This window comes from Podarcis tiliguerta (assembly GCF_965153285.1).
Source record: "Podarcis tiliguerta genome assembly, chromosome: 12".
Lineage (NCBI taxonomy): Eukaryota > Metazoa > Chordata > Lepidosauria > Squamata > Lacertidae > Podarcis > Podarcis tiliguerta.
The window spans coordinates 36,324,258-36,350,282 of record NC_139545.1 but is presented as its reverse complement, the minus strand read 5'-3'; the positions used below and the strand labels follow the sequence as shown (position 1 = coordinate 36,350,282).

Genomic DNA, 26,025 nt, shown 5'->3' with positions numbered 1-26,025 from the left:
TGGCCATTGGCCTGCGGGGTCTCTCATGGTTCTGTTCTGTTGTCTATGCTATTTAACATTTACATGAAACCACTGGGAGAGGTTGTCCAGAGTTTTGAGGTGCTGTGCCACCAGTTTGCTGATGACACCCAGCTCTATTTCTCCTTTCCACCTAAATCCAAGGAAACTGTCTCATTTCTAAACTGGTGTCTATCTCCAGTAATTCCAGCAAGGCTGTTTGCCAAACTGTGTTATAACATTAGTCTATTTCTAGCAAATTTTAAGTTTTCCAATTACTACCTATGGCTGTATGTACTGCCATTAGAAGATGTGTTACAAATTATATGCTTTTTAACTTCAATTTCTTCCATATATTAGCTAATGCAAAAAAAAAGAAAAAGAAAAAAAAAGGAAAACTCTGAGATGCAATTAAAGAAATTCCCTGGACAACATTTTCCTAAAACAACTTCACCTTTGAACATTCCCACCACATATGCCTTTACATTCTTATGCTGGTGTGACCCCTCAAGCACATGGAAGAACTGTTGGGCTTGATGTACGAAGATTTTCTGGGAGTTAGGTATCATCTGAGCTCTTTCACTTCCAAAAATGTTTATAGTTTTAACCAATTTTTACCTTCTTGTATTGCATTTCTTGTAAACCACATAGAGAATATTGTAAATAAATTGTTTTAATAAATAACTATATTAGAAATAAGTATTATAAATGTTATTATAGTATAAACATTGACTGTAAAACAGTTACCTTCAATATTTCTAATTAATCCTATCCAATAATTCCAACGTGTGTTTTGCTGTGTGTGCTCCACTAAAAATTTCAGTTCAGCTAAATCTTCTATAGAAGCCAAGGTGCTACCTAGGAAACATCAGATGAGTTAAATTCGTAATTCATTAAGAATTTGTCATACCACCTTTAATTTATTTAAATAATTACAATTTTCATACTGCATACTTTTATCATTGTAAATTGCTCTGGGACCTTAGGGGCAGGTACGACGAAACAGAAGCAACAACGTATTTAATAGATACACACTGGCAAAACTGACCATTGGTTTCAAATTACAAGGAAGGAGATTCCAACTAAATATCAGGAAGAACTTTCTGACTTTCTGATTGTTCAACAGTGGAAAAGACTCCCATGAGAGGTGGTGCACTCCCCTTTCTTGGAAGTTTCTAAGCAGAAGTTAGATGCCCATCTGTTATGTATGACCATAAGTCAGCTTAGAAGGAAAGCACTGTTGCTGGCACACACAATTTTGGTTTCCCCACAGTGCTTCTCTGGCCCCAGTGGAGCAACATTCTATCTGGGCTCAGAGGTACTGCGGAGGAAATAAAATGGAAAGTTAATAATTGTGTGTGTGCATATGGCATGTGGCTTTTTACCACCCCACCAATTAACTTTTATTCAGTAAGATTCATACATAAATCTCTTGGTTGGACAAATGAGGATGATAAGTAGTAGAACAGCACAACCCACCTCACACAGAAGCACCAAACAATAGAAAGATTTATTATTAGGGGTTAGCACAGTCAGGCATTTGCTGATGACGTGAGTGCTCTGAAGGACAAACCACCTGTTCTTCCAATCTTCCCTCAACTTGGCCTCTCCCAAAGTAGGTGTGGGCAGCATTGTCAGTCAGAAACCCCACTTGCTGTGCCTTGCCATTCTACAGTACCTCCAAGGACTACAGGGTCAATTCCAGGCTTCCTTCCTTTCTGCATTATCATTATAGCAACTCAGTAAGACATATTAAGCTAAAAGGTGGGGGATTGGCCCAAGGCATCCAGTGAGGTTTGTGGGTGAGCAAGAAATTGAACCTCTGTCTCTCTGGTCAAAGTCCAAGGCTAAAATCCTGTACCCACTTACTTAGCTATAGGCCCCACTGAACTTGATGGAGCATATTTCTTGATAGACCTGCATAGGATAGGACTTCCCTGCAACACCATCCACTTACCACATTGGTTTTACATACTAACTAGGAGTTTCCTAGCATGGAAAATTTATGTCATGATCTAATTCAAAACGATACCCACCTAACTGAGAACATTTGAAGTGTGCTGTTGGGCGATCAAACCAACCAGTGAAGAATTTATAGCAATGTGCCCGAAAAGGAATCCAAGATATCTGGTTCTGTTTTGATTCAGGGCATTTTCCTGGTGCCTGTGGAGGTTCAGTTGGGATTTTGCCTATTATGAAACAAGTATTTTATTTTATTTATTTTATATAAATATATTAGAAACCTATAAATACTAAGGATGTGCAAACAAATCCCAAATCATGAGATGAAGCAGAATATCAAGGTGGCATCTTGGGCTAGTGGCATCTTGGGCTAGTGAAATGAGATGTCTGCAACTTTGCACATGTCAAAACAGGGCCCTCAGAAGAGCTTCATGGTGCCAATCCAGGCATTAAAAAACTGTTGCAGACTAGTTTCCAGAACATAAACATGAAATGATGGGGGAAGGAGAGCAAATATGAGACTGGGCAGGGCAAGGAGGGAAAGCTGTGCTGTAATTGACAGGTTAAGCATATAATCAGAGGCAATAATTTTACACAGAAAGTGAATAATTTAATTCTTTTTCTCTGCAGAATTAATTTTAAAGGTGTCTGTATTTTTCAGATCAATTTGTTGACAAAATGCTAGGGGATATCAAGTGATTATTTTTTTTTTACCCATCCAAAAACTGTTACAGCTGCGCCAGGAGTGCCAACTTGAATAAAATATGGGGGGGGGGGGAGGTAAGCCCTGCCCACATAATCAATGACACTCATGCCATTTGAATGGCAATGCCAATCAACTTGGGGGGCAGTACCCTGAAATATTTTATTGGAAAATATTTAAATTTATCTCATTTGAGTCATAGCCAAAACCATTGTCAGTACATGGCATCCTTGGGCACAGTGGCAGGGCCCACCAGTAATACCTGCTTTGCCTTCCCACCCCCCTGCCCCCCTGCACATAATAATAATAATAATAATAATCTTTATTTATATCCCGCCCTCCCCAGCCGAAGCCGGGCTCAGGGCGGCTAACAACAATAAAATAATACAACATTATAAAATAATTTCATTATAAAATTAATTCAAATCAAATTGATGGCAACCATTGGGCTAGAGTTCTGTGAAATTTGACAAAGGAGGGAGTCAGGCTGTGCCCTGGCCAAAGGCCTGGTGGAACAGCTCTGTCTTGCAGGCCCTGCGGAAAGATGTCAAGTCCCGCAGGGCCCTAGTCTCTTGTGACAGAACATTCCACCAGATCGGAGCCACAGCCGAAAAAGCCCTGGCTCTAGTTGAGGCCAGCCTAACCTCTCTGTGGCCTGGGACCTTCAGGATGTTTTTGTTTGAAGACCGTAAGTTCCTCTGTGGGACATATCAGGAGAGGACATGGGCTTTCGGCAGATGCTACATTAGGAGCATTATGAGAAATTGTAAGGAAGACTGGGGGATGCTTGGTGCTCATCAGAGCATTCTTGCCACCACCTGATAAGCCCAGCAGGACGACACCCCAGCATAGGGTGCTTTGCCCATCAGCTGGTGCTTTGGCAGAAATCTCAAATTTAGAGCTGGCATTGTTCCCAACTATTTGTAATATTACAAGTCATTGCTCTCTGAGAAATCAATACCCTGAATGGACATAAAATGGCCACCAAAAGAAAGAAAAAAGAATCCTTTTAATAAAACGTGAGCTATTTTAAATCCTATTGACTTCAATGGTAGGTTAACAGTGCAAGCCTATGAGAGTTTACTCAAAGTAATGTTCACAGAGTTGCATGGAGCTTACTCCTGTGTTAATATATATAGGGTTGCTGCCTTAAAAACACTTGCCCAAGTCTCTTCAATTGAAATCAATGGGTACTAAATGTGGTTACCAAATCCTAGATTACTTATTGTAACTCCATCATATTTTTGTTTGCCTGATAGTTATGGCCTGATGGTTTGAACTGTAACAGTTCTTTCCATATGAAAGAGGCAGAAGTTTCAAGAGCACATTTCTCAGCTCTATCTTCAAATGGAGCAGGCAAAGTCCCATATTAAAAAAGATACCGTACATTCCTTTGCTTACCATGATGCCGCTCACAGACAGTGAAGAATGTTTCATTGCAATTTCCTGTTTTCCAGTGACCATCAGGGTGTAAGTAGACACATGCTATTTTCTGCTTTGGCTCTTCAGGACCCCAATCAGTATATACTAGTCTCTGGTTGCTTATCCACTTGTAACGCTCACCAGTCTAAAATTCAAATGCACATGGGAACATCACATGCTGGCTTAGAAAAAAACTTTGACATTTGCATCCCATAACATGAACTCCACATTATTTACTTTTTCTCCTTTTCATTTTATTTACACACACCATCATCTTTCAGGGGGTTAACTTAGAGTACTACTATATGGGTGACATCAGATTTAATACCTATACTATTTAACATCTAATTGAAATAGGCGAGGTGTTATCCAGGAATATGGAGCATGGTGTCATCAGAATGCTGACTGCACACAGCTCTGTTTCTCCTTTCCATATGAATCAGGAGAGGCTAGGAAGGTGTTGAACTGGTATCTGGAAGCAGTAATGGGTAGGGGGTCAATAGAAGGGCTGAATCCTGATAAGTTGTAGGTGTTGTAGGTGGACAGTTCCTATGTCAAAGAATTTGGTTGACAACCTTCTCTGGGAGGAGGTTCCTTGTGAAGGAACAGATTCACAGTTTGGGAGTACTGCTGGATTCCAACTTATCACTGGAGTCTCAAATGGCTTCTGTGGCTAGGACTGCTTATGTCCAGGTTGGGCTAAGGTGCTAGCTACAGCAGTTCCTGGACCACAGTAGTAGGGTCTCAGTTGTCCATGCTCTGGTGATCTCTCACATGGACTTATTTAATGTGCCTGCTCTTGAATATGACCTAGAGGCCACAGCTAGTGTAGAATGTGGTAGATTGGTGGCAGCATGATGGGATGATATGTCACCACATATCATCACTCTGCACTGGCTGCCAGTAACCTACCTGGCAGAGTTTGTCGCGCACCCAGACCAAGCAGAATCACCTCCCATCACATCAGCCAATGTGCATACATATGTATGTGGTCCTGCTTACTGTTGGATTCTTATGACTGGGTTTCAGCCTGAAATGGGAGCACTGGAGCTGCCTTAAAGCATTTTGCAAAAGTGCTGTTTGAAGCAGTTTGAACTTTTCTTTAAAGTGAGTGGGTGGGCAGTGGCAAGTTAGGTGGCATAGAGGACTCTCCTCCACCGCACTACCCCTACGTGCTCATAGGTAACCCACAGGTTAGATCCAAAGCTGTTTGTGGGAAGTAATGCTGAGGGTATTTTCAATGAAGTCAGCTATTAAAAGTTCTGTTCTTTCTAACTATGCCCTCAATACAAGCCCTTGATGTGGATAAGCAGGTTTATGTTCATGTATATCATATGTTCTTACCATATTGCTGTTTAAGCCAATCCACACGGGCTCCTTGTATTTTAACATGCGTAGCAATAAGAGCGATTGGATGTATGGATTCACAATGCTGGCAAGCTCTGACTGTATAGAATGACATTTTTTCCTGGCCGCTTCCCATGTCATTTTGGGGCCAATGAGAGAGTAACTGCTGTTCCCAAAAACAGTATAGTCAGAGGCTGAAATTGTCGTTTCAGGGTGTGATAATGCAGGGTCTATAGGAAAGTAATAAAGAGAAAAGGCAGAGATCAGTTTAGACTGTACACCATCCTAAAATTTGATTTCACTTGATACTGAAATTTCAGAATGCCATTATCTCCTAAGTTTTAACATCTCAAAGTACTAAAAATCTGAAGTGAAACATTTAAAAACCTTGAAAATCAACATTTTAAGAGTTGAGTGAGATGGGCGCACAACCCTAGAGTCTGTCAAGACTGGCCCGTACGGGCAGGGGTACCTTTACCTTTACCTTTAATAACATTACAGGAAAGTTATAGTTAGAGATGATATGGATGAGGCCTCAGAATACATTTTCTTTACAGTTACAAAAAAGTTAAATTCTTAACATGTAGTCAACAGGCCCTTTTGAAACATATCTTCATTTCTTTCCAGAGAAATCAAGAGATTTCACTTAGCTTCCTATCTGCCATCCTTTCTCAGATGATAAAACTTTAGTTCAGTCATTCAAAGTGGACTTTCTACGTATATTCAAATGAATTAGCATAGGTCATAGAAGAAGCCTACCACTTTGAACAGTGATAATACAACAACATTAAACTGAAAAATCCTGTGCCAGCATCCTCTTCCTGCCTGTCCTAGAGATGATGTGTAAAAAATGAGGCATATAATTGTGGCAACTCTTTGGCATTAGAGTTCACTTCTTTGCATCTATAAAAACAGGTTCTCATGACTGCTGCTCCCCTAACCCCTGTCAGCTGATTTATACTGGCGAGTGTGGAATCTCTTATGCATTAAGAGCTTTCAATGTTGTTTTCTTTATGACCAATATGACATGGAAAACTGGCTTTGGATTCCATCAGGCAATCATAATTTTTAAAAAAAATAAATTCTGTTACTTCTCTTTGAAAAACATACCGGAGTTTCTTTGGCAAATGTAGGATTTTTTAGCAGAACATGGTCCATGCTTCCAGTTTCCTGCCTGCTTTTCAGGCTCCTTCATCATAAAAACACAGTCTTCCTAAGGAATAAAAATATAACAAAGGAACAAGTAACACAAGAGCCACCTATAACATGTAGGGTTTGATTATTTTGTAACATATTATGCTTTTCTACTACCTAAACTAGATGAAAATATTAATCTATACTTTTTTGAGCCAAGTTTGTAGATTATCATTTCTCACTTCTTATAATGTCCTGTTGAACCCAGCCCAGAAACAAGCTCCACCACTTAATGACTCCACAATCACCTCTGTGATTCCAGGATCAGCGATGGTGGGAAGTTCACACCAAAACCTGACTAAACAGACAGTGCAAGTTTGACAGCAACAGGTATCCTGTCTCTGAACCCTACTTCTGAGAAGGAATCTATAACTAATGCATGCTGATGTTTTCAGGAAGTGGGGTAGGGTAGCAGGGCCAGCTATAAAACTGCTTAGGTGATACCTAGCTGTTGCTGGTGCAACACCTTTTCAGACTGGCTCCTTGGCTTGAAACACCTATGCTTCTTACCTGAATGAACAACTCTCCTTGTTTTCTCATCAGCTCTGCTCTACTAGCAACTCCTCTGACTCACCAGGAAACAGGAAGTCTTTCAGTTTTAGTGTTGGCAGGAATAGTACACAATGAGTACCCCAACCAGTAAGATACATTTCCACACAAGTGGTGTATTCAGTTAGTGCTAAGGTGAATGTTCCATCAGCACAAGTATTTCTTCTTGTGCAATAGAACCTTCTACCTGTTTCCTTCCTCCATGTGCTTCCTCCATCAGTTTATGGGGCTCCCCAGTGCTCTGGAGTAGATTTGGGGATGGCATAGTGAGATGAGATGGGGGAAATCCCCCCCTTTTTTGCTAGAGCTGATCCTTGACAGCCAAAATGTAGTTGAATATTGTGCTATGATGATGAATCAGAGATAATGTGAATTACTACATGTCTAAGAGTAAGGTGCCCAGAAGGGCACTGCTTGAAAACTGGTCTGTAAAAAGAGTAGTAATTGTAGAGTTTTTAAGTAGCGGTAGGGAACTGGACCTGGTCAGCAGACACTTTGAAGCCCTGACAATCAGCTGATGATTACAACTTCAAAGTGCTGCTTGGGACTCTTTGCAAGCCCTTAGCAAATAAGATAAGAACTATTTATTCTCTGTGCACAACATGTACATTTATAACCAATTCTGAGGAAAGTCTATGGCTGGCACTAAAAATGAACAAACTAGGAGCCAGATGAAGATTTGATGGGAGAGTGGTATATAAAATGGGTTTTCTGAATAAGTAGTCTCACTGCAGGATGCAGTACAGAAGACTTTTTTAATCTTGGGGGTGGGGGAACCTTTGCAGGCAGTACTTACATCCCCAAAACGTGGAAAACCTTTGGCCCAGTTTAAATAGTGGACCCCACTTCCATCTGTCCACAGAAATGTGTTCTCCGAATGAATATCATTCAGTCCAATCCAAGCATCAGTTGAAGCACTTTTTAAATGTACCGTGAGAAATGCTGAATAAAAACAAAAGACACGTTTCACCGTAAAAGATTCGACAAACAAATCCCCTTAACCTATAAGTGAACCAAGATTCCAAATTGTTCACATCTATTCTTGCCATGTAATTAAAGCATTTTATGACCAAGTATATTGCTGAGAGGTGTATGGGGTGTTACAGGGTGGATAGTACCTCTGGTGGGGGGCATGTCGTGCTCCATCTGGGATAGTTTGTCCCACCTTTGGTCCCCACCCTGCCCTCAGCTCTCACCTGTGGCTCCTAGAAGCTGTCAGCATGCAACAGCAGCCACACCCTGGCAATGGCCAGGTGAGGGTAACCGATGGATCTCAAACCCTCAATGAATTAGGCCATTGGTTGTCAACCTGTGTGCCATGGCATGCTGGGGAGACTTGAGGATCATCCAACGGAGCTGCAGGGGGCCCATCCTTTAATTAACTTGCAGCCCATTATCTTCCTACATCTCTCTCTCTCTCTCTCTCTCTCTCTCTCTCCTCTGTGGCCATCCTTCCTTGAGTCCTCCTCCTCCTGGATGCCTCCCAGTCATTTCCCAGATTCCTAGTTTCTGTCCGTCCCCCCCCCCCCCGGCTCTCCATTTCTGGCATGCAGATTTGGTGCAAGGAGGAGATTCCCTGGTGGCTGCCTTTGTCTACTCTTAACATGCAGGCAACTGGGGGATTTATACTACAGTGATGTTGGAGGGGAAGGTTTTACTCAGGAATAAATCTGCACTTTGGAGAGACTGTCCAAGTGCTTGAAGGGGCTGCCAATGTGGGAGGAGGGATGGCGGTTGAGATCTCTCCAGCAAGGGAGGCAAGGAGGCAGTGAAAAGTAGCTTGCATCCCTGTGTCATCAGGCAGTGTAGGCACTGGCCTATGGGCCCCACGCCTTTTAGGGGCCCCATGACAACAAATCAAAATAATATTGATTTGAAAGAAAATTACAATCAAGCTTTCTTAGTTTAATGTTATCCCACTATATCACGCACATGAGGGCCCCCCTGAGATTTTGACTGCCTAGGGGCCTCCACTGGGTTTAATCTGGGACTGTGTGCCATTTGCAAAAACAGGGTTGTTTCCATCCAAGCTCGCAAGTAAATCCCAACAGAGTTCAATGGGGCTTCCTCCCAAGTAAAATGTTCATGAATTGGGGACCCGAATGGCTAAAGTCGTATGTGTATGTAAGGAAGGAGGGAACTCTGTGCATTGCAGCAACACTGCCCTGGTTTCCAGCTCCTCCAAGTCACAAGCAGTTAGTCAAGTTACCTGAGTGGCAAGGGCAGGAGCCACATTGTAGCAGTTCCTCTGGCATGAGGAGAAGTTGAGCAGGAGGTCTTGGACTTCTAAAACTTTAAGTCCATAAGAGCAATATGTTTTAAAAGAACTGACCTTGAAAAGCTTTGCTTGGTATAGAAGCCAAGTTTCCTCCTTGTTTTTTACAAGCAGTTCGTGCATCAGACCAATTTTTCCTGTCTTCTTCATTAAACCCAAACAGTTGGAAGCACTGGGGGAAAGAATACAAACTCAAAACTCTCATCAATCATGATATGGTTAATGAAATCAACAATCATGAAATGGTACTGGAGTAGCAGACATGGATTATTTAATGACTTCAGAGAGAAATCAGAAATCTGAGATTTGTTGACTAGGGTTATCATAGAGTGGAGGATGGGGCAGAGGTGCCTACCTGCTGCAGGTTGGGGGAGAGACTGCCTGGCAACTACAGCTATATCTGCTGATAGCTCTACAAGTGTAGATTTACCACTGATAGGAGTTTACAAAGGAGTGATTGAATAACATATTCTTCTACTTTTTAATTGTATGCTTTTTGTAATATACAGCCCACTCACAACTTGCGCTGGGGTTACATTCTGAGGTTTGTGCAAACCCCACAATTGTGTATAGTCAGAATATTTTGGAACAGCCCACACACCTTTTGGAAGCTTTGCACTGAGTGGGCCTTGCCCCCTTTGCAGGGCAGAGAGCTTTTAAGCTTTCCACCTTGTGTGCATTTAATTTCTCTGATCGCAGCTGACGAGGCTGAGGCTGCCATCATGCAAGTTGACTGTAATCATGCCATCATGCAAGTTGACTGTAATATTCATTGTAAGCTCTGTAAAGAGCCCTTGCATAGAACTGTGGACACAGAGAGCAATCTCTGCATTATCATAAGCTCATTGTATGCACTATAATAACTGAGAAGGGACAATATACCAGTTATATTTGCAGTCACTTTCTTAGTTACCTTGTTATTAAAAAAAAGCCAGCCATCAGCACAGCCCCCAACAGGTACAGGCATTGTGGGAGCAACAGTTGAACGGACAGAACTGTTATGCCTTTCACAGATGAATTTATTAGCAGTACCACAATTTGTATCATACCATAAACCTGAAAGAGGAATTATGTCTTGATCAGTAAAATTAAATCACTCCTAAGTGAAAAAGCACACAGAGACCTTCAAGTATATATTGCAAATGAAAGATTGGTAACAACAAAGAACAGCCACCACTTTTCTGAAAATAGAGCTTGTGAGAGACACCATACTGTTCCTACATTCTGTGGTATATGTCAATCATTCCAATCTGCGGTCTGCAAGCACATGATACAGAAGCCATGCTGAAATTAAACCTATGTGCGTTAAGCCTCAAAGAGAGCCTGTCCATGAACTCTGTGTTGTTTTAAGTTCCATATTGGATGGAAGGGGGATTATGTATACAGGAAGTCCTTGTTTTGCACAGGGGTTACATTCTGGACCCCTGCAGGTGTTTGTGGAATGTGCATAAGCCTGCTCTGTCCCATTCCCCCTCTTTTCATGACATCTTCATCATCAACCTTTTATTCGACCGTCAGTCAGAAAAAGGAGCATTTGTCAGTACACAGTTCAAACATCGAGAAGGATTTTTAAAACTTAACCAACACTAAAATGGGTTAAACAGATAGCCCCATATCAATACAGTCAATTATAGTCTTGCTACGCTTAAAAGCTAAAAAAATAAATTTGGCCACCAAGGAAGGTATAGCTCTAGTAACATTATTTAACAAGTGTAAAACCTGGTTTTCTCCGGGTAGAAAGCTAAATTGACATAGAAGTGGGGCTATAAAATTTTGTCTAAGCTCTGCATAAGAAGGGCAAGTCAGGAGAATGTTTTCAGTGGACTCAACCACACCCATGGCACAATGACAGGTTCTCTGGGCGTATGGTACTCCCCTGTACCTTCCCCACAATATCGCAGAGTCAAGGACATTTAATCTAGCCGCTGTAAAAAGTCTGCGATATTCCACATAGTAGATTTCTGCAAGGTAGGGGGCTGGTATGGTCCGGTAAATCTGGTCCCCTAGGACCATCCCAGGTTTTACCTGGGCTATGTCCTCTTGCCTGGCAATGTCACTCAGTCTCCGGGAGATCACAGCTCTAGCTTGATTGTATGTCATAGACTCAAGGTAAAGATGAGACAATCCGCAGGACTGAACCTCATTAATGACCTCCCTTTCCCACGATGATTGGAAATCGTCCCTCAATATCAAGGGGGCAATACCCACTGGTTTGAAACAAAGCTTGAGCCATAGCCAGAGCTTTGTCTTCAAGGCCACGTACCGTAGAGCTTGCCAGCCGACCTCTAATCTCATAACCGCACCCGCTATCGAGGGGGGAATCCTGAGGATGGCTCTAAGGAATCGTGTTTGAATAGAATCCAGTTTCAAAAAATCCCTATGGGAGCCTAAAGAGATGCCGACCAAAAGAAGGGGGAGGACTTTCATTTGAAAGAGTCTCAAAGTTACCTTCACTGATTGAGCCTGATTCTTAGCATATAGAGCTCTAATCTGGATGGCTGCTTTAGATGCATTAGTTGTTATATAGTCTCTATGGGCCAGAAAAGACCTATTTGACCGTATTACTTGTCCCAGATATTTGAAGCAGTTAACCTGCTCTAGGGGGATCCTGTTCATCGACCATCGATGGATTCTCGGTCGGGCAGAGAAGACCGTGATCTTGGTCTTAGCATAGTTGGGTTGGAGCTCATGCTGATCACAGTACTCATGTAGCGCTTGCAACATCCTCCTCAGTCCAATAGGGGATCTGGCAAGAAGTGTGGCATCATCCGCATACAGAAGAACATTCAGAGATCGGCCTGCTAATTTGGGGGGGGGGGGGGTGGAATGCATCGTTGGCCATGTGAGTCACCAGTGAATTAATGTAAAAGTTAAACAATGCTGGGGCCAATAAACAACCCTGTCTTACCCCTCTAGTGGTGGTAACAGGGTTGGAGACTAGGCCTTTATTGTCTAGCCTGATTCTCAGGAAGGTGTTTGTATGGAGGCTGATAATCAGATGAAGGAGACGACGATCGATCTTTGTAGCGGCCAGTTTTGACCATAGCTGCTTTCTAGAGATTCAATCAAATTCCTGCTTAAAGTCAATAAAAGCCACATGAAGAACCTTTGGGGCTTTGCCGGCATACTTTTCCGCCAGGTGATTCAAGGTTAATATTTGGTCTGTGGTAGATCTTCCAGGACGAAAACCTGGACATTTTGGGGCTACTTCTGGGTGCAGTGCTGTGCATGCGTGCATAATTGCACGTCATTCAGACACGCCTAAAATGGTTGTTGCCTGTAAATGTAATAGGCAATTATCAGTGCTTTTTTTCTGGCACTCAATGGTACTCAATGGTACACAGTACTGGCACACCCCCCCCCCCCATCTAGCGTGGCCTCCAGCCACGAGGCCCAGTCACCATCTCTCTTACACAGCATTTTCCTTTCTGTCTCAAAAAACCATGTGCTTCTTGCTGCTGCTGGTCTCCAGCCTTGGAGTCTATGGGACTGCAATCTCATAGTCTAGTGAGGAGGGTTGTGGGCATTTCCTGGGACTCTTTGCCACTGAGGTGGTAGCAAAAGCAGCTGCTCAGGGCCGAGGCTGGTGTGAAAGGAACGATGAGGATGCCAAGCAGCCATGGCAACTGTCACTAATGCAGGAGGGCAAAGCTTGGGAGCGGAGGAGGCCCAAAGCCTGCAGGGCCAGTGAGTGGGTGCATCGCTGTGTCATACAGTGGCTGAAGCATCCCATTCCCTCTTATGTAATGGCGATGACTTTCCCCAGCTAGGAGCTCCCACTGCTCCACCTACCCTGAGGCTATTTCCTCCCTTTGTGAGTCATCCCTGTCTTCTCTGCGTTGGCTCTGTCTCCGCATTAGGTGACGGGAGAGAGGGAGAGAGAGGGAGGCTTCAGGTGTGTTAGTAACACTGAGAGGTTTCTTTATCCTTCAGCATAATCTCTTTCAGCTCTCTGGCCCAAGAAGGGTACTTCATGGTGAGTACCAGCACCTTTTTTTCTAGAAAAAAGGCACCGGCAATTATCCAGAATATAAACTGCTTAAAGTCCCAGAGTTAATAAAGTAGCATATATAAAAGTCCATATGGAAGTTCCAAAAATCTCTCTTACTGTATAAACTTGTCCACATGGTAAATATATAGTGTCTTTTAAAATATTTTAATATCCTGTCATATTCAAAAGAAGACAATTAAAGAGCTGTAAAACAATTGATTTCCACTCCCATTTAATGTCTATTTATGGATGGATGGATGGAATAGTCATTGTAACTACAGATTCAATGTGTGATAGGTATTCATTGTCAAGTGTGCAGATTCTTATGATCCCCCCCCCAAATGATAAACTTTTGTTCTACTTGCCTGTGATAGCCTTCATAGCAACACATGTTTCATCATCATTTCCAGAGTCGGGTTCACCGGGTGCCCAGGACACATATGTCACTGGAGTTTGATCCAACCAGCTATAGAAAATAGTAAGAGAAAATGGGACAGAAGAATGTAATTTGCCCTTCATTTACATTGCATACTTTTACAAAAGAAATATTGGGGGGCAGGGTTGTGGGGAGTTAGCAAAGGGAACACCAGGCTGATAAACTATTTAGCAAAACTGAGCATTTAACAATATTAATTTACAACGATAAAGAATATTATTTACACTGTTATTTCATTCTTATCACCAGGCTTTGCATCTCTTGGTGGCATTGTATATATCTAGCATTACTTTTTCTCTTTTTACCTTTAGAGGGACTTTCTTTAAAATGCAGGGTCTCATGATTAGCAGCCATAGCAATTTCTAAGGCTAAGCATGGAAACACAAGAACCTGCTCACTGAGCTCCTTTGTCTTCTTGTCTTCTTAAGAGTGGCCATGTGTCCCATTTTAAAGTGAACAGTCCTTTATCTGACAGGCTTTTAGGGGACAATCTTTTATTTGAAGATCTGTCCACTGGTCATTCTCTTACCTCAGCATGGTGAGATGTATTGAAAATATATTGAATTTATAGCAATTATTTATAAATTCATACATACAATTATAAAACATCCCAAACAGGACTTATGCAAATCAGTGCCTTCTTTTGTTCCCTGCCCCTGCTTTTTGGTAATGCAGTTCCTCTTTTCTTTATGATGTCTAAGTGGCCTCTCTATGTCTTTCCAGAATTTCACCTTTCTGACCCACTCTGGGCCTAGCCCTATAAAAATAAAAATAAAATGCCTATGACTGGCAGATTTAGAAGTAAGGGGCCTGTCAGTTACTGGGGCCATTTATTTTAATTAGAGGAAAATGATATGCCTGTATTTTATAGGTAGCATGTAATATTCATATTTGAAAAATGATTAAATTGGTTCTTCTTTTACATAAAAGCCTCCTTTCGTGGCTGTAATCTTCAAGTCTGAGGGGAGGCAGTAGTGAGGAAGATCTGAAAAAAGCTTGTTGGTGGGGGAGCAAGGGACAGCTTGCCTTTGCACTGCTTCTTTGCCAACTCAAATGGAATAAGGTGGGGGGAGTATACCAGGTGTGGGGAAGTATGACAACAATCAGCTCTCAGCTCTCTCTAAGCGGCAAGGTGAAGCCATTTGCCTCAGGTGGCAGATCTGACCCATGTCCCACTCCCATCATTATGCAGCTGCCAGCCCCACTGGGGCTTCACCTGTGCCACTGCCACCACGCTGCTCACGCTGCTGCCACTGCACCCTCTCTGTTGCTATTGCATTATAATGCAGATGCAGGCAAGGGTGCAGCTGCTGTGTCAGGACTGGCAGCAGCATGGGCACAACAGCAGGGACGGGAGGGTGTGGGAAGGGAGCTTAGATCTGTGGGGGGTGCTATCGTGGGGGTGGTGTTGGGGTGTTTTGCCTACAATGACATAATATCTTGGGCTGGGCCTAGTTCTCAGTCTCTTGCACTGGAGTCATAAAAGGCCATCAGTATTAGAGGGAGGATGTCATGGGAGAGGGAGAGTATCAGTGCTGCAATGTTCAGAGCATGGCTGGGAGCAGAGCAGAGCAATTAACTAGGAACACGCCACATCCAAGCTACATACAATAGCCATAGAAGTCAGGCAGATAGAGTGGTGCCCTCTTCCTCAACACATGAAGAAAGAGGGTGGTGCCCCCAAAAGCTTTGGAGGAAACGGCATAATAAGTGAGAAGTTCCATGCAAATGAAAGAGACAAGGGTGTGATGCCAGCCTGGTGAATTGTAACATTGTAGTTTTAGATTGTTGTAACCTATTCTGAGACCTTATGGTTAAGGATGGGTAAAACACGTTAATAATAATAACAAGGCCAACAAGAAGTAGAATGCATAATTCTGGGTCTGATAGAGCCAGGGGCAAGTCAGAGTAGAACAGCGGAAGGAATAGAAGGAAATACAACTTGCAAAGCTAAGAAAGGTAGGTCAAGTGATTAGAATGGCTATTGAGATCTTTGAGCAAAGGGCCCACCAGTTAAGAATTAGCCTGTGGCTCTGTAGACCCTTTGTAAAGTCTACTTTAACAGAGCTAAAATAGTCAAACAGCTAAATTGGCTGAACTACAATATCCAAATCCCTGTTGGGCTCTCACTGACATACCAGAAGGAAAGGTGGTATAGGACTTTTATTCTCTATCCTTTTCCGGCTACTCCCCAAACTATTTCACTTTTATTGGAGACATAAGTTTTACCACCTTGTGGGGGCATGCTGGGGGCTAAGTGCTGGATCCTTAGGATCAAAGCCTTCCCCTGGTATGTCCCTTGCATGTATGCATTCATTCTAACACTGGGCTTTGATATCAACAGAGCAAGGGCTGTGAAAGTTTCTGAGGTAGCACAGAGGAGGTAACTGACAGTCAGTTTTCCTCTCCAAGGTCAGTCTTCCCTATCCACCATCCCTAGACACCGTTACAGGAACCATAGGATTGCAGAGTCAATCTATATATCTGGGAGATTAATTGAATCAGTTTAGAGAAAAATGGTGACTGTAACATCCTTCTATCCAGATTATTTAACATTAACCTAGATATTATCTAAGAAACTTAGTATGATTTACATTTTTTTAAAAAGTTGTTGACTTACCCAAACTCTCCATCAAGACCCACAGTTAAACCAATGTAAAGGTCACCAGAGTGAGTTCCATAATAGTTGTTCTATAACATACAAAGGAAAAATGGGGAGTAAATGTAACAATAAAGTAATCAGATATATTTACAAATCAGCCAATACAAAAAGAGGCTTGTAATTATAAACATAACATGTTTGTACTTTATTAAAACACAAATAAAGCTTTCAGTTAAAAGAAATTAAAGCCTGTCAGCTAAAATTAGAGAAAACAAGGAAGTTATTTATTATGGATTAATAAACTGATAATAAGGCCATTGGTACTTAACGTGAAAAGGAATTTTGGGTCAATGTAAGAATGGGCATTTAGCTCCCTCTAGCAGTCACAGGCAAACTGCAAACTGGAAAAAAATATTCAAATTCCTCCCTCAGTTTGTGAGAGGCAATAGACAACTTGGGAGGAAGATTTCTTAAGTGCTGAACTAGGAACTGAGAAATCAAGGTCCAAATCTCCACAGCCATGAAGTTACCTGGGTGACCTTGGGACAGTCACTGCCCAAGTTGTTGTGGGGATTAAATGTAGAAACCAAGAGTCCACCTTTAGCTCCTTGAAAAAAACCCCAGAGGAAAAGCAGTCTGACTTTGTTTTCTTTTGTTTGGTTGCTTCCTTTAATAAAGAAGGGAGAGGGAGAAAACTGATCTGCCTTTCCTCTGCTGTGGGAGAGGGACAATGAGGGGAGGGGGGAAAGAGTGGTGCTTCAACTTGCTCCGGAGTCCCTCATAAAAACCAGACAGAAGCCAAGCTGTCATAGAGAGATAAAACATAACAGAAGAGTGTAGTGGGGCTGTTGCAGGTTGCAAGTTGGGGGAATGTATGTGAGGGAATATATGTACGTATATATAAAATAAAAAATCTTTAACAACAAGGGAAAGCAACACACTACAATAACACAAACAAGGAGATACAGAAATAATACAAGCCTATAGTGAAGATGTAGAGAGTCAAGAACAGACTGCTTTCCTGAGGCAAAGTTGAAGAAAAAACCCAATCTGGATTGTGCTCTAACCTATCTTGTTTATACATTTTTTTGTCTGATGGTGAAGAGTCTCTTTGTTTTCTTTTGCTGTCATGTGTCTGGCTTCTCTTTCCCTTCTTTGGCTTGTCTCAGTATAAAACTGGCTTTCAACGAGGGAGCAGTTTGGATTACGGTACTTCTTTCCAGCTTGCAATTTTGACAGCAACTGCTAGAGGGACCTAAATACACATCCTTGACATCAGCTCAAGAGCCCCAAGAGAACAGATGGTTTACTGAAGATTTTTAATTATCTGTAGTATAAATTACAATGCAGCCTATGCCACCTGCTTTCATGTCATAATGCTGCCCATTTCACTTCACTCTTCCACTTAGTGAGTTGCACTTCTTTGTCTTCTAAATGAAGAGATGGGGAAGGAAAATTAAACAAGCAATGAAAAAGAACTAGAAGAGAGAAAGGATAAGATGGATCTATAAAGAGAGTTTCATAATGGATCTAGACAGAGCTTTTTTTTCAGCTGGAAATCACTGGAACTCAGTTCCGGCACCTCTCAGGTGAGCACCATTGCCATTATAAGAGAACAAGGGAGGCATTCATGGTGAGTTCCATTCCTGTTTTTCTAGAAAAATAGTGCTGGATGTAGAGAAAAGCAGGAAGGGAGGTTGGGGAGGTGAAGGCAGAGGGTGAAACCCTGAGTGATAAGCCCACTATGCTTTCATTATAGGCCCCTGATAATCTGTAGAGAAGCTCCTCTTCCCAAACATTTTGTTTGTGTATTTCCATCATGTTTCTTTGAAAATTGTATATTGCTGGATAGAATATTGAACTTTGCTGGCATGAAAATTAAATGCTTAGGCACAAAAATACATTTTGACCTATTGCTCTGCATCAGGCCTAGATCTGTGATGATTATTTGGGTGAATGGATCATACCCCCCCCCCCCAATTCTCACTTCTTTGTCAGTGTCTTATACTTCAATTGAAGTACATGACCACATGTATAAGATTAAGGTTCTGGTGACCCTATCCAGAAGAAAATGTTTAGCAGGCATTAAAATAGCCGCAACCCATCATTCATCTGGTTCTTTTTTTAAAAAAAAACCAAGCTGTACTTCATTAGGAAAACATATGTTCCAAATATTTCTTACGTATTTCCACAAAAACTTTCTTTCAGTTTCACTTTCAATGACAGTAAGATCTCCACCATGCTTCTTGCACAATGCTCGTGCTCTTTCTGCAGATGCACTTGTATTACTGACATAGTACTCATGTTCCTCATACAAAATCCAGCCATTATCAATTATTTTGAATGAATAGTCTGCAAAAGAAGACCTATTTTTATTTATCTTATTTAAAGCAGTTCTTAAATACCTTTCACCAAATGATTCCAGAGAGTTATACAAAAATATGCATAATGGTAATTCACGCAATCAGTGCTATAATTAAGAAACTTTAATGATATTAATGGGGATCTCCCCTCCTCTACATTAGACAACCATGCACATCAGTTCAGTTTGAAACACACAATCAACACCACCCATGCATTTCTTATTGCTGGTTCACACTGTAAAATTAATTTAAAAACAAAGCAGTTTAGTTACCATGATACTATATTTTATATATAAAATGAGCACCTATTTATTTATTTTATTTTTATTTATTGAATTTATATATTTCCCCAAACCCACAGGTCTCAGGGCAGTTCACAAAATAAAATCAGAATATAAAACCACAAAACATATAATCAAAATAAAAGCAACAACCCAATAACACACCCCCCCAAACACATTTTAGAAGGGCATAGGATGTCAATCACATCAACCAAAGGCCTGGTTAAAAATGAATGTTTTTGCCTGGTGCCTAAAGATATATAATGAAGGAGCCAAGCAAACTGCCCTGGGGAGAGCATTCCACAGACGGGGAGCCCCTGCAGAGAAGGCCCGTTCTTGTGTTGCCACTCTCTGGACCTCTCGAGGAGGAGGCACACAAAGAAGGGCCTCACAATTTGATCTCAGGGCTCGAGTAGGTTCATATGGAAAGAGGCAGTCCTTGAGGTATTGTGGTCCTGAGCCGTTTAAGCTTTTATAGGTCAAAACCAGCACTTGGAATTGGGCCCAGTAACAAATTGGTAGCCCGTGCTTTGGGGGGCAGGGTGCTTGAGAGTTTGGTGGTAATTCATCTGCAGTCTTGAAGGAACTGGTTAACAGGACCTATTTCTATCTGGATTCAGGTCTAGATCTGGAACAGCCATAGTTTCCCTGACAGCCCCCTGATAGATGGCCTTATTTGGGAGACCCCATTAGTCTTGCATTGAAGGTGCAACAAACCTTCAGGCAAGCAGCCAGCTAGAGAGCCTCTCTTGAGGCCCCCCCAAAAGTCTGCTGGAGTGTGCTGGCAAGTGGCTAATCGGTGTACCTCAAGCTTTCAAAGTCACAGTGGAGGAATGGTGAGAAGAAAGGGGGTGGGGTGATCCTGCATTCCAAAACTGCAATGTTTCTACTCTAGACAATTTGGGTGACAAAGGGACATGAACTAAGCAGATTATGGGGGAGGAGAAGCAGGAAGGGAAGTTATAAGGATATAAGGTACAGCAGTCAAGGAAACCTGACGCTTAGGAGCACAGGAAGCTACTTTATACCTCCAGCTAGCTCAGTTTTGTCAACACTGGCTAGCAGACTTTGTAAGGAATCTTTTCCAATCCAACCTGGAGATGCTGATGGTTACTTCAACACTGAAAGGATGTGCTTTACCAATGAGCTAAAAAGCATCCCTTCTAGAGGTGAATCTTAACAAGTTCAGCAAGCCCATACCAAGGAGAATTTACTGACAGAACTTTCAATGACTGAAGAAAACTGCTGGAACAATCCTGCCCCCACCTTCCCCAACACTACTTAGGACCTACTTGTCCCGAGAGAAGGCAGAAATTTGGGTGCCCAGACTATGGAGCACACTTCTCTTTTGCTCCTGAGAGAATCATCCTTGGCCTGAGAGAGCTGTTAAGGCAGACCCATCCCCACCTTCTATGGTGCAGCTTTAAAAAGACCAATGTGACCTGAGGGAAGGCAGAATCACCCAACATACCAAAATCATTGCTTGGTTCAGGTTTCAACGGTACACCTGAAAAACCAAAGACAAATTAATTATAATGGATTATAGTATCATTTGTATCGTATTATGTTATTTCATATAGCAAGCAGGAGTTCATAAAAATGAACGTAAAGTTTTATTTATACCATTCCACATTTCTACATCTCTGTGGAAACGCAGGTAAAACCTAATGTGAAAGAACAATCAATAGCTCTGTACTCACAATAGCCTCAATGGCCTAATTTCTTGTTCTTATTGAAATGGAATAGAGGCGACTCAGAACTTATGCTGGGGTTATGTTCCGGGGATAGCACCTAGAGCCCAAACCATGTATGGTCAAAACATATTGGGTTCAATGGCAGGGGCAAGACGGGGCTTGCCAAAGTATTTTTTTCTAGCCATCCACCACCTTTTGCAAAGCAGATAGATTAAATGTGGATAATTTGTGAGTGACCTGTGCTTCGCATCTCAGACTGTCATAATCTGAATTCAGCAACATTCATAGCAAAGATTGAATGCATTTCTCGTTATTTTCCCCTCCTCTCAAAAAGGCATGCATCTTAAAAAGCCAGACTTCAGCAGTGCAGCAAATGAAGGCCTTGTTGGCTTTGTAGTAAATGAAAAGGAATCTTACCTCTTTTAATTTGGCAAACCCAACTGAAAAAACTGTCACAGTGGAAAGGGATCCAACGATTCCAATTCTGTCCTATTCCTCCACATTTTGCATCTGGTTCATAGAAAAACCAAGGGCTCCTCATTTCAAAGTTTAGCTACAGTAGAAACAAACTTTTCTTATTCTTATTCTTTTTAAAATTCATCCATGGCAACATACCAAAAAGGAGACAGACTTACAATAGCAGTCTTAGAATGATTTGTACCCATGTGAACATCTACATATATAGAAAGAAATGGGTTGCCATTTACTTATTAATACTGTGTGGGTGCAGGCTAACATTACTCTTATACCTAAAGAGGGACAAGAGTTGACCTTAATAAAAAATTATTGACCAATCTCATTACTGAATAATGACTATAAATTATTTCAAATGATTTTGTTAGGAAATTAAAAAAAAATTCTGTAAGACTTAATATACACCATGACCAAAGCAGATTTTTACCTATCAGACAATTAAGAGACAATGTCAGAAATGTGTTTGAGTATTTGAGCTGTCATAATGAGAAGCAAGCTGCACTGATTTTTCTGCATGCAGAATTTTTACATGAAAGAGTAACTGAACTTGAGGATTTGAAGATGGAAAAAATATTGTTTTTAGAGAAGATAGAATTGTTAGATTTTAAGGAATGAATACTATATTTAGCTGCAAGATAGAGATCCAGAAGTCCTTTTATTCTTTTTTATCTTTCTCTAAACATTTCTCTCTCTTTCTCCTCTCTTGCTTTCTCTTTCTTTGGTTTTCCCTTTTTTGTCTTTTCTTTATTCTGCCTATGTTCTTTTTTAGATTAAGTGGCTGTTTTATATCAGTAAATTATAAAATGATACTTTGTAATGGGCATGTATTTTTGTATATCAATAAGTAATTTCAAGCAAATCTTGTAGATTGCATACAAGTAATATGTTTAAAGACTTCATTGCTGGATATTTCAATTACGAAAGGTTTTAAAACGCTGCTATGTGATCTGTCCAATGTAAATATGAGAACAAGAGGGTGTGTACGCCAAGCTTAAAGACATTTTTTTGTAAAACTAATAATAACTTTGCTATCAATACATCAGCATTACCCTTTTACTTACATTAGATCCATCACTCCAAGTAAATCCTTTATCAGGATCCACATTATTCAAACCAATCCAATACTTGTCATTGGAACGCCTAAAATATATAAAAAATAGTGATACAAAGTCTAGAAAAATTCAACAAAGGAATGGATTTCATAAATCTGATACTCCGGTTTCACTTCAGATCGTATAAATCTTTTGCCTAAGGATTTCAAACATCTGAGTTTTTAAATTTGCATTCACTACTTTGATATTCTCTAGAAAAATATTATACATGTGTATCATCAGTTCATTCATTTAAAGCTTGTTACATTATCAAATTTCTGGAACAGGTGTGCCATTCTGAGCAGGAAGGATTAAAAACAAACAAACTCACATCTCTTCTAGAATCTTCTGTTCTTCTTCACTGTGAATAGAAATGAGTTCTCCTCCAACTGCTCTACAAAACTCTCGTGCTTCAAACCAAGATTTCTTATTACTTTTGTTTTTCGTATAGGCCTAATGCATAAAACATAATTAAACACTGATAATAAGCACCAGCTTTTAATACATAACCCTCCCTCTAAATATTGCTAATTTCCTTCTTTGCTTGCACCCAGGATTCATAGCCTGATAACCTTTTGAATTCAGACTCCAATTTCATATTCTGCATCAGATTCTACTACTTTTGCTCTTGACCACTAACCAGTACCAGGCCAGTACCCTGTTCTGTCTTTATTACATAAAGGTAAAGGTAAAGGTACCCCTGCCCGTACGGGCCAGTCTTGACAGACTCTAGGGTTGTGCGCCCATCTCACTCAAAGAGGCCGGGGGCCAGCGCTGTCCGAAGACACTTCCGGGTCACGTGGCCAGCGTGACATCGCTGCTCTGGCGAGCCAGAGCCGCACACGGAAACGCCGTTTACCTTCCCGCTAGTAAGCGGTCCCTATTTATCTACTTGCACCCGAGAGTGCTTTCGAACTGCTAGGTTGGCAGGCGCTGGGACCGAACAACGGGAGCGCACCCCGCCACGGGGATTCGAACTGCCGACCTTTCGATCGGCAAGTCCTAGGGGCTGAGGCTTTAACCCACAGCGCCACCCGCGTCTTTATTACATACCAACCCGCGTCTTTATTACATACCAACAATTTATTCATGTTATAGAAAAGAAAGGAGCTTTAAAGTGTGAGCTTCATTCATTCTGCTACAACTAGAGATATGTGACAAGGGCTGTCCCATAACATTTTGGCACCCAAGGCAACCATGAAATAGTATCCCTCTCACCACCAGGGATACTGCCACCTGAGGTGGTTGCCTCACTTTGCCTCATGGGTGGGCCAGTCCTGTGTATGAATCATCCCTAGGATAAATCTGGTGAGCATTCCTTATGAAATTCCTACTTGCTCTTTCTTTCTTTTCCTGAAGACAAATAACATATTTCTATGCTAGTTGTAATATAAAATGTGGGACTATCAAATAATCTTATTCAGAGTATGGTTTGCATGAGTTCCCATTTCACAGATAAGGAAAGCAGCTAAGGGCAAGGCAGACATAGCATAATTGAATGTATTTACACCAGAAGAGTTCAACCTTTTGGAGTCCACGGCTCCCTTGACCAACAACATTGTTTCTGTGGCACCTCTGTGGGGCTTAGAAACACAGTTGTGTCACCCCTTGCCTACAGCACTGGCATCCTCTCAACCTTTTTCGGACACCCTTCCTTGTGGAGTGTTCCTTCAGCCTCCTCTCCCCTCTCCTTGGAAGTCCTTTGGGAACCTGCTGCCGCCGCCCCTGGTCTCTGAACTACCCCACCCCAAAGAGAGGTCCCTCCTTACACTGCGCCAAGGGGCCTGGCCTTAGCGACCTGACGGAGACTGGCCAAAGGTGAATGTGAGGCCAGCACCTTACCTTACTTATGCACACTTGTTAGAAAATAATGCTAGGTGGCTCTACTGCCATACCTTAGAAGAGCATCTACAGTATGTTGGGCTGCGATACGTCTGGGGGGGATTTCCAAAAGGTGGCACTTTGTTCTGGATCTTGAAATATGGCAACCCTAACAGTATGATCAACACCAGTTTGCTGAACCTTTTTTAAAGATTCTGTCACTGTCAGGATACAAAAGATCTGGATAGCTATGCAGCCTTCACTGAGAATTAGTTGCACTGTTTTTGTTGTAAGCCTCATTTTATTATTATTATTATTATTATTATTATTAAGGTAACTGAATATTTCAAACTCATTTCAAAAAGTAAATTTGAAGGATCCCCTCCCAATCCCAATTCACAAGGAAAATTATCTTAAAATTATCTGAAAGATGTGTAGAATTTTTCTCCAGTTCCTCAGGCTGTAGTGTCACAAATTTTAAGATTCAACAGAATATACAACAAACATTTTTGGTTGGTTTGAATTTGGTTGGTTTGTGCTCTACTTAACAGGTGACAAAAGTTGCAAAACACCATCAAAAATATTCCTTCCAGATAATGACTCCATAAATATAATCCACAATTATCTAATTAAGCCAGCACAGCTGCAAATCTCTGGGCCCTGGGTACCCTTTCCTCTCCCTCCCTTAAGCCCAGAGCTGTTTTACTGGGCTACTGTCAATGTGGAATTATCTTTCACAGGCCAGTTTGAAACTGATCTTATTGAACAATTTTAGGTTAATGTTGAAAAATAGGAGACAAGAATTATGAATGGTCACACAAAATATGGGAGCCGCAACAAAAAGGATCAGTAAAACAGAAATAAATATGCAGCTACAATATGTTAAACCACCAACAGAAAAATTCTGAGCCCAGATTTGAATGAGATTCACGCATTTCCACACAAAAATCTAAGCTTTCTTCTTATCAGTAGTAGAATAAATAGGGCAGCCAAGGAAGGGGGAGTCATTTTGTTGCTAAACAGTGGGGAGGCAGAAATCCATTCTGATCTACAGCAGAAATCTATTCTGATCTACAGCAAACCAGCCAAAGATCAATTTTGAAGCTGACATTTCAAATAAACTAAAGTTCAAAACATTGAACTCAACTACACAATAAAATGAATCACAATTTAAAAAATCCATTGAACATTTATATTTAAACTAAAACCACACTCTCAGATGGCTTGCATGTCTACCTTTGCCTTGCTATTTAAGCAAACAAGAACTTAGACACAAGAAACGCTATACCTACCTTAAAGCACACATTTCTAGTACTGCTTGGACGCCATCCTACTGGGCACGGCTGCAGAGGAGTTGGTTTGGGGGCAGGAGTTGTTGTCACACCTTCAGCCCATTGTTTGCAGATGAAGGTTGCCTTCTCCTCACAGTTCACAACATCCCACAATCCAGCCGCATTCCCGGTTCTCATGGCAACACAGCCAGAATGTTGCCCTTTTGGAGATACAATCGCCAGTCCAATTGAGTATCTGTTCATATGTGTAAAACTACTACTAATAATGACAATGTAGAAGCCCCTTGTGAAATATTACTCCAGTTAGGCTTCAGGAAGTACCTACCAGGCATTTCTGAATTCCAGTGGGTGAACAGAGCACTGTCTCCACTGGTCCAGATAAATGTCCCTGGTTGCTGTACATCTGAAAGACCGATCCAGAGATATTTTTCAGAATGAAGCCCAACTAGGCTAGTCAGGTAGGCTTGTTCATACCTGCAAAGAAAAATAAGTAATAAGTGCATTAAAAGTGAGTGCTTCTTTTTTAAAAAA

The 26,025-nt window shown here is 41.4% G+C and overlaps 1 protein-coding gene across 2 annotated transcripts in view; it reads right to left on the bottom strand.

Moving 5' to 3' along the window:
* Positions 1-26,025, bottom strand: part of LOC310660733 (macrophage mannose receptor 1-like) — a 44,546-nt gene that overhangs the window by 6,898 nt on the left and 11,623 nt on the right. Inside the window, exons 11-27 of one of the 2 annotated variants that reach the window (XM_083405702.1) lie at positions 25,820-25,968; positions 25,495-25,694; positions 22,713-22,834; positions 22,352-22,430; positions 21,234-21,369; positions 20,594-20,629; positions 18,661-18,830; positions 16,497-16,567; positions 13,806-13,906; positions 10,363-10,505; positions 9,507-9,621; positions 7,971-8,116; positions 6,542-6,644; positions 5,429-5,661; positions 4,064-4,229; positions 2,034-2,186; positions 745-855 (exon numbers count right to left, since the gene is read on the bottom strand). In XM_083405702.1, coding sequence (XP_083261828.1) covers positions 745-855; positions 2,034-2,186; positions 4,064-4,229; positions 5,429-5,661; positions 6,542-6,644; positions 7,971-8,116; positions 9,507-9,621; positions 10,363-10,505; positions 13,806-13,906; positions 16,497-16,567; positions 18,661-18,830; positions 20,594-20,629; positions 21,234-21,369; positions 22,352-22,430; positions 22,713-22,834; positions 25,495-25,694; positions 25,820-25,968 — 2,234 coding nt within the window. The remainder of the gene's footprint in view (positions 1-744; positions 856-2,033; positions 2,187-4,063; positions 4,230-5,428; positions 5,662-6,541; positions 6,645-7,970; positions 8,117-9,506; positions 9,622-10,362; positions 10,506-13,805; positions 13,907-16,496; positions 16,568-18,660; positions 18,831-20,593; positions 20,630-21,233; positions 21,370-22,351; positions 22,431-22,712; positions 22,835-25,494; positions 25,695-25,819; positions 25,969-26,025) is intronic. The other variant, XM_083405703.1, reaches the window with a different exon arrangement.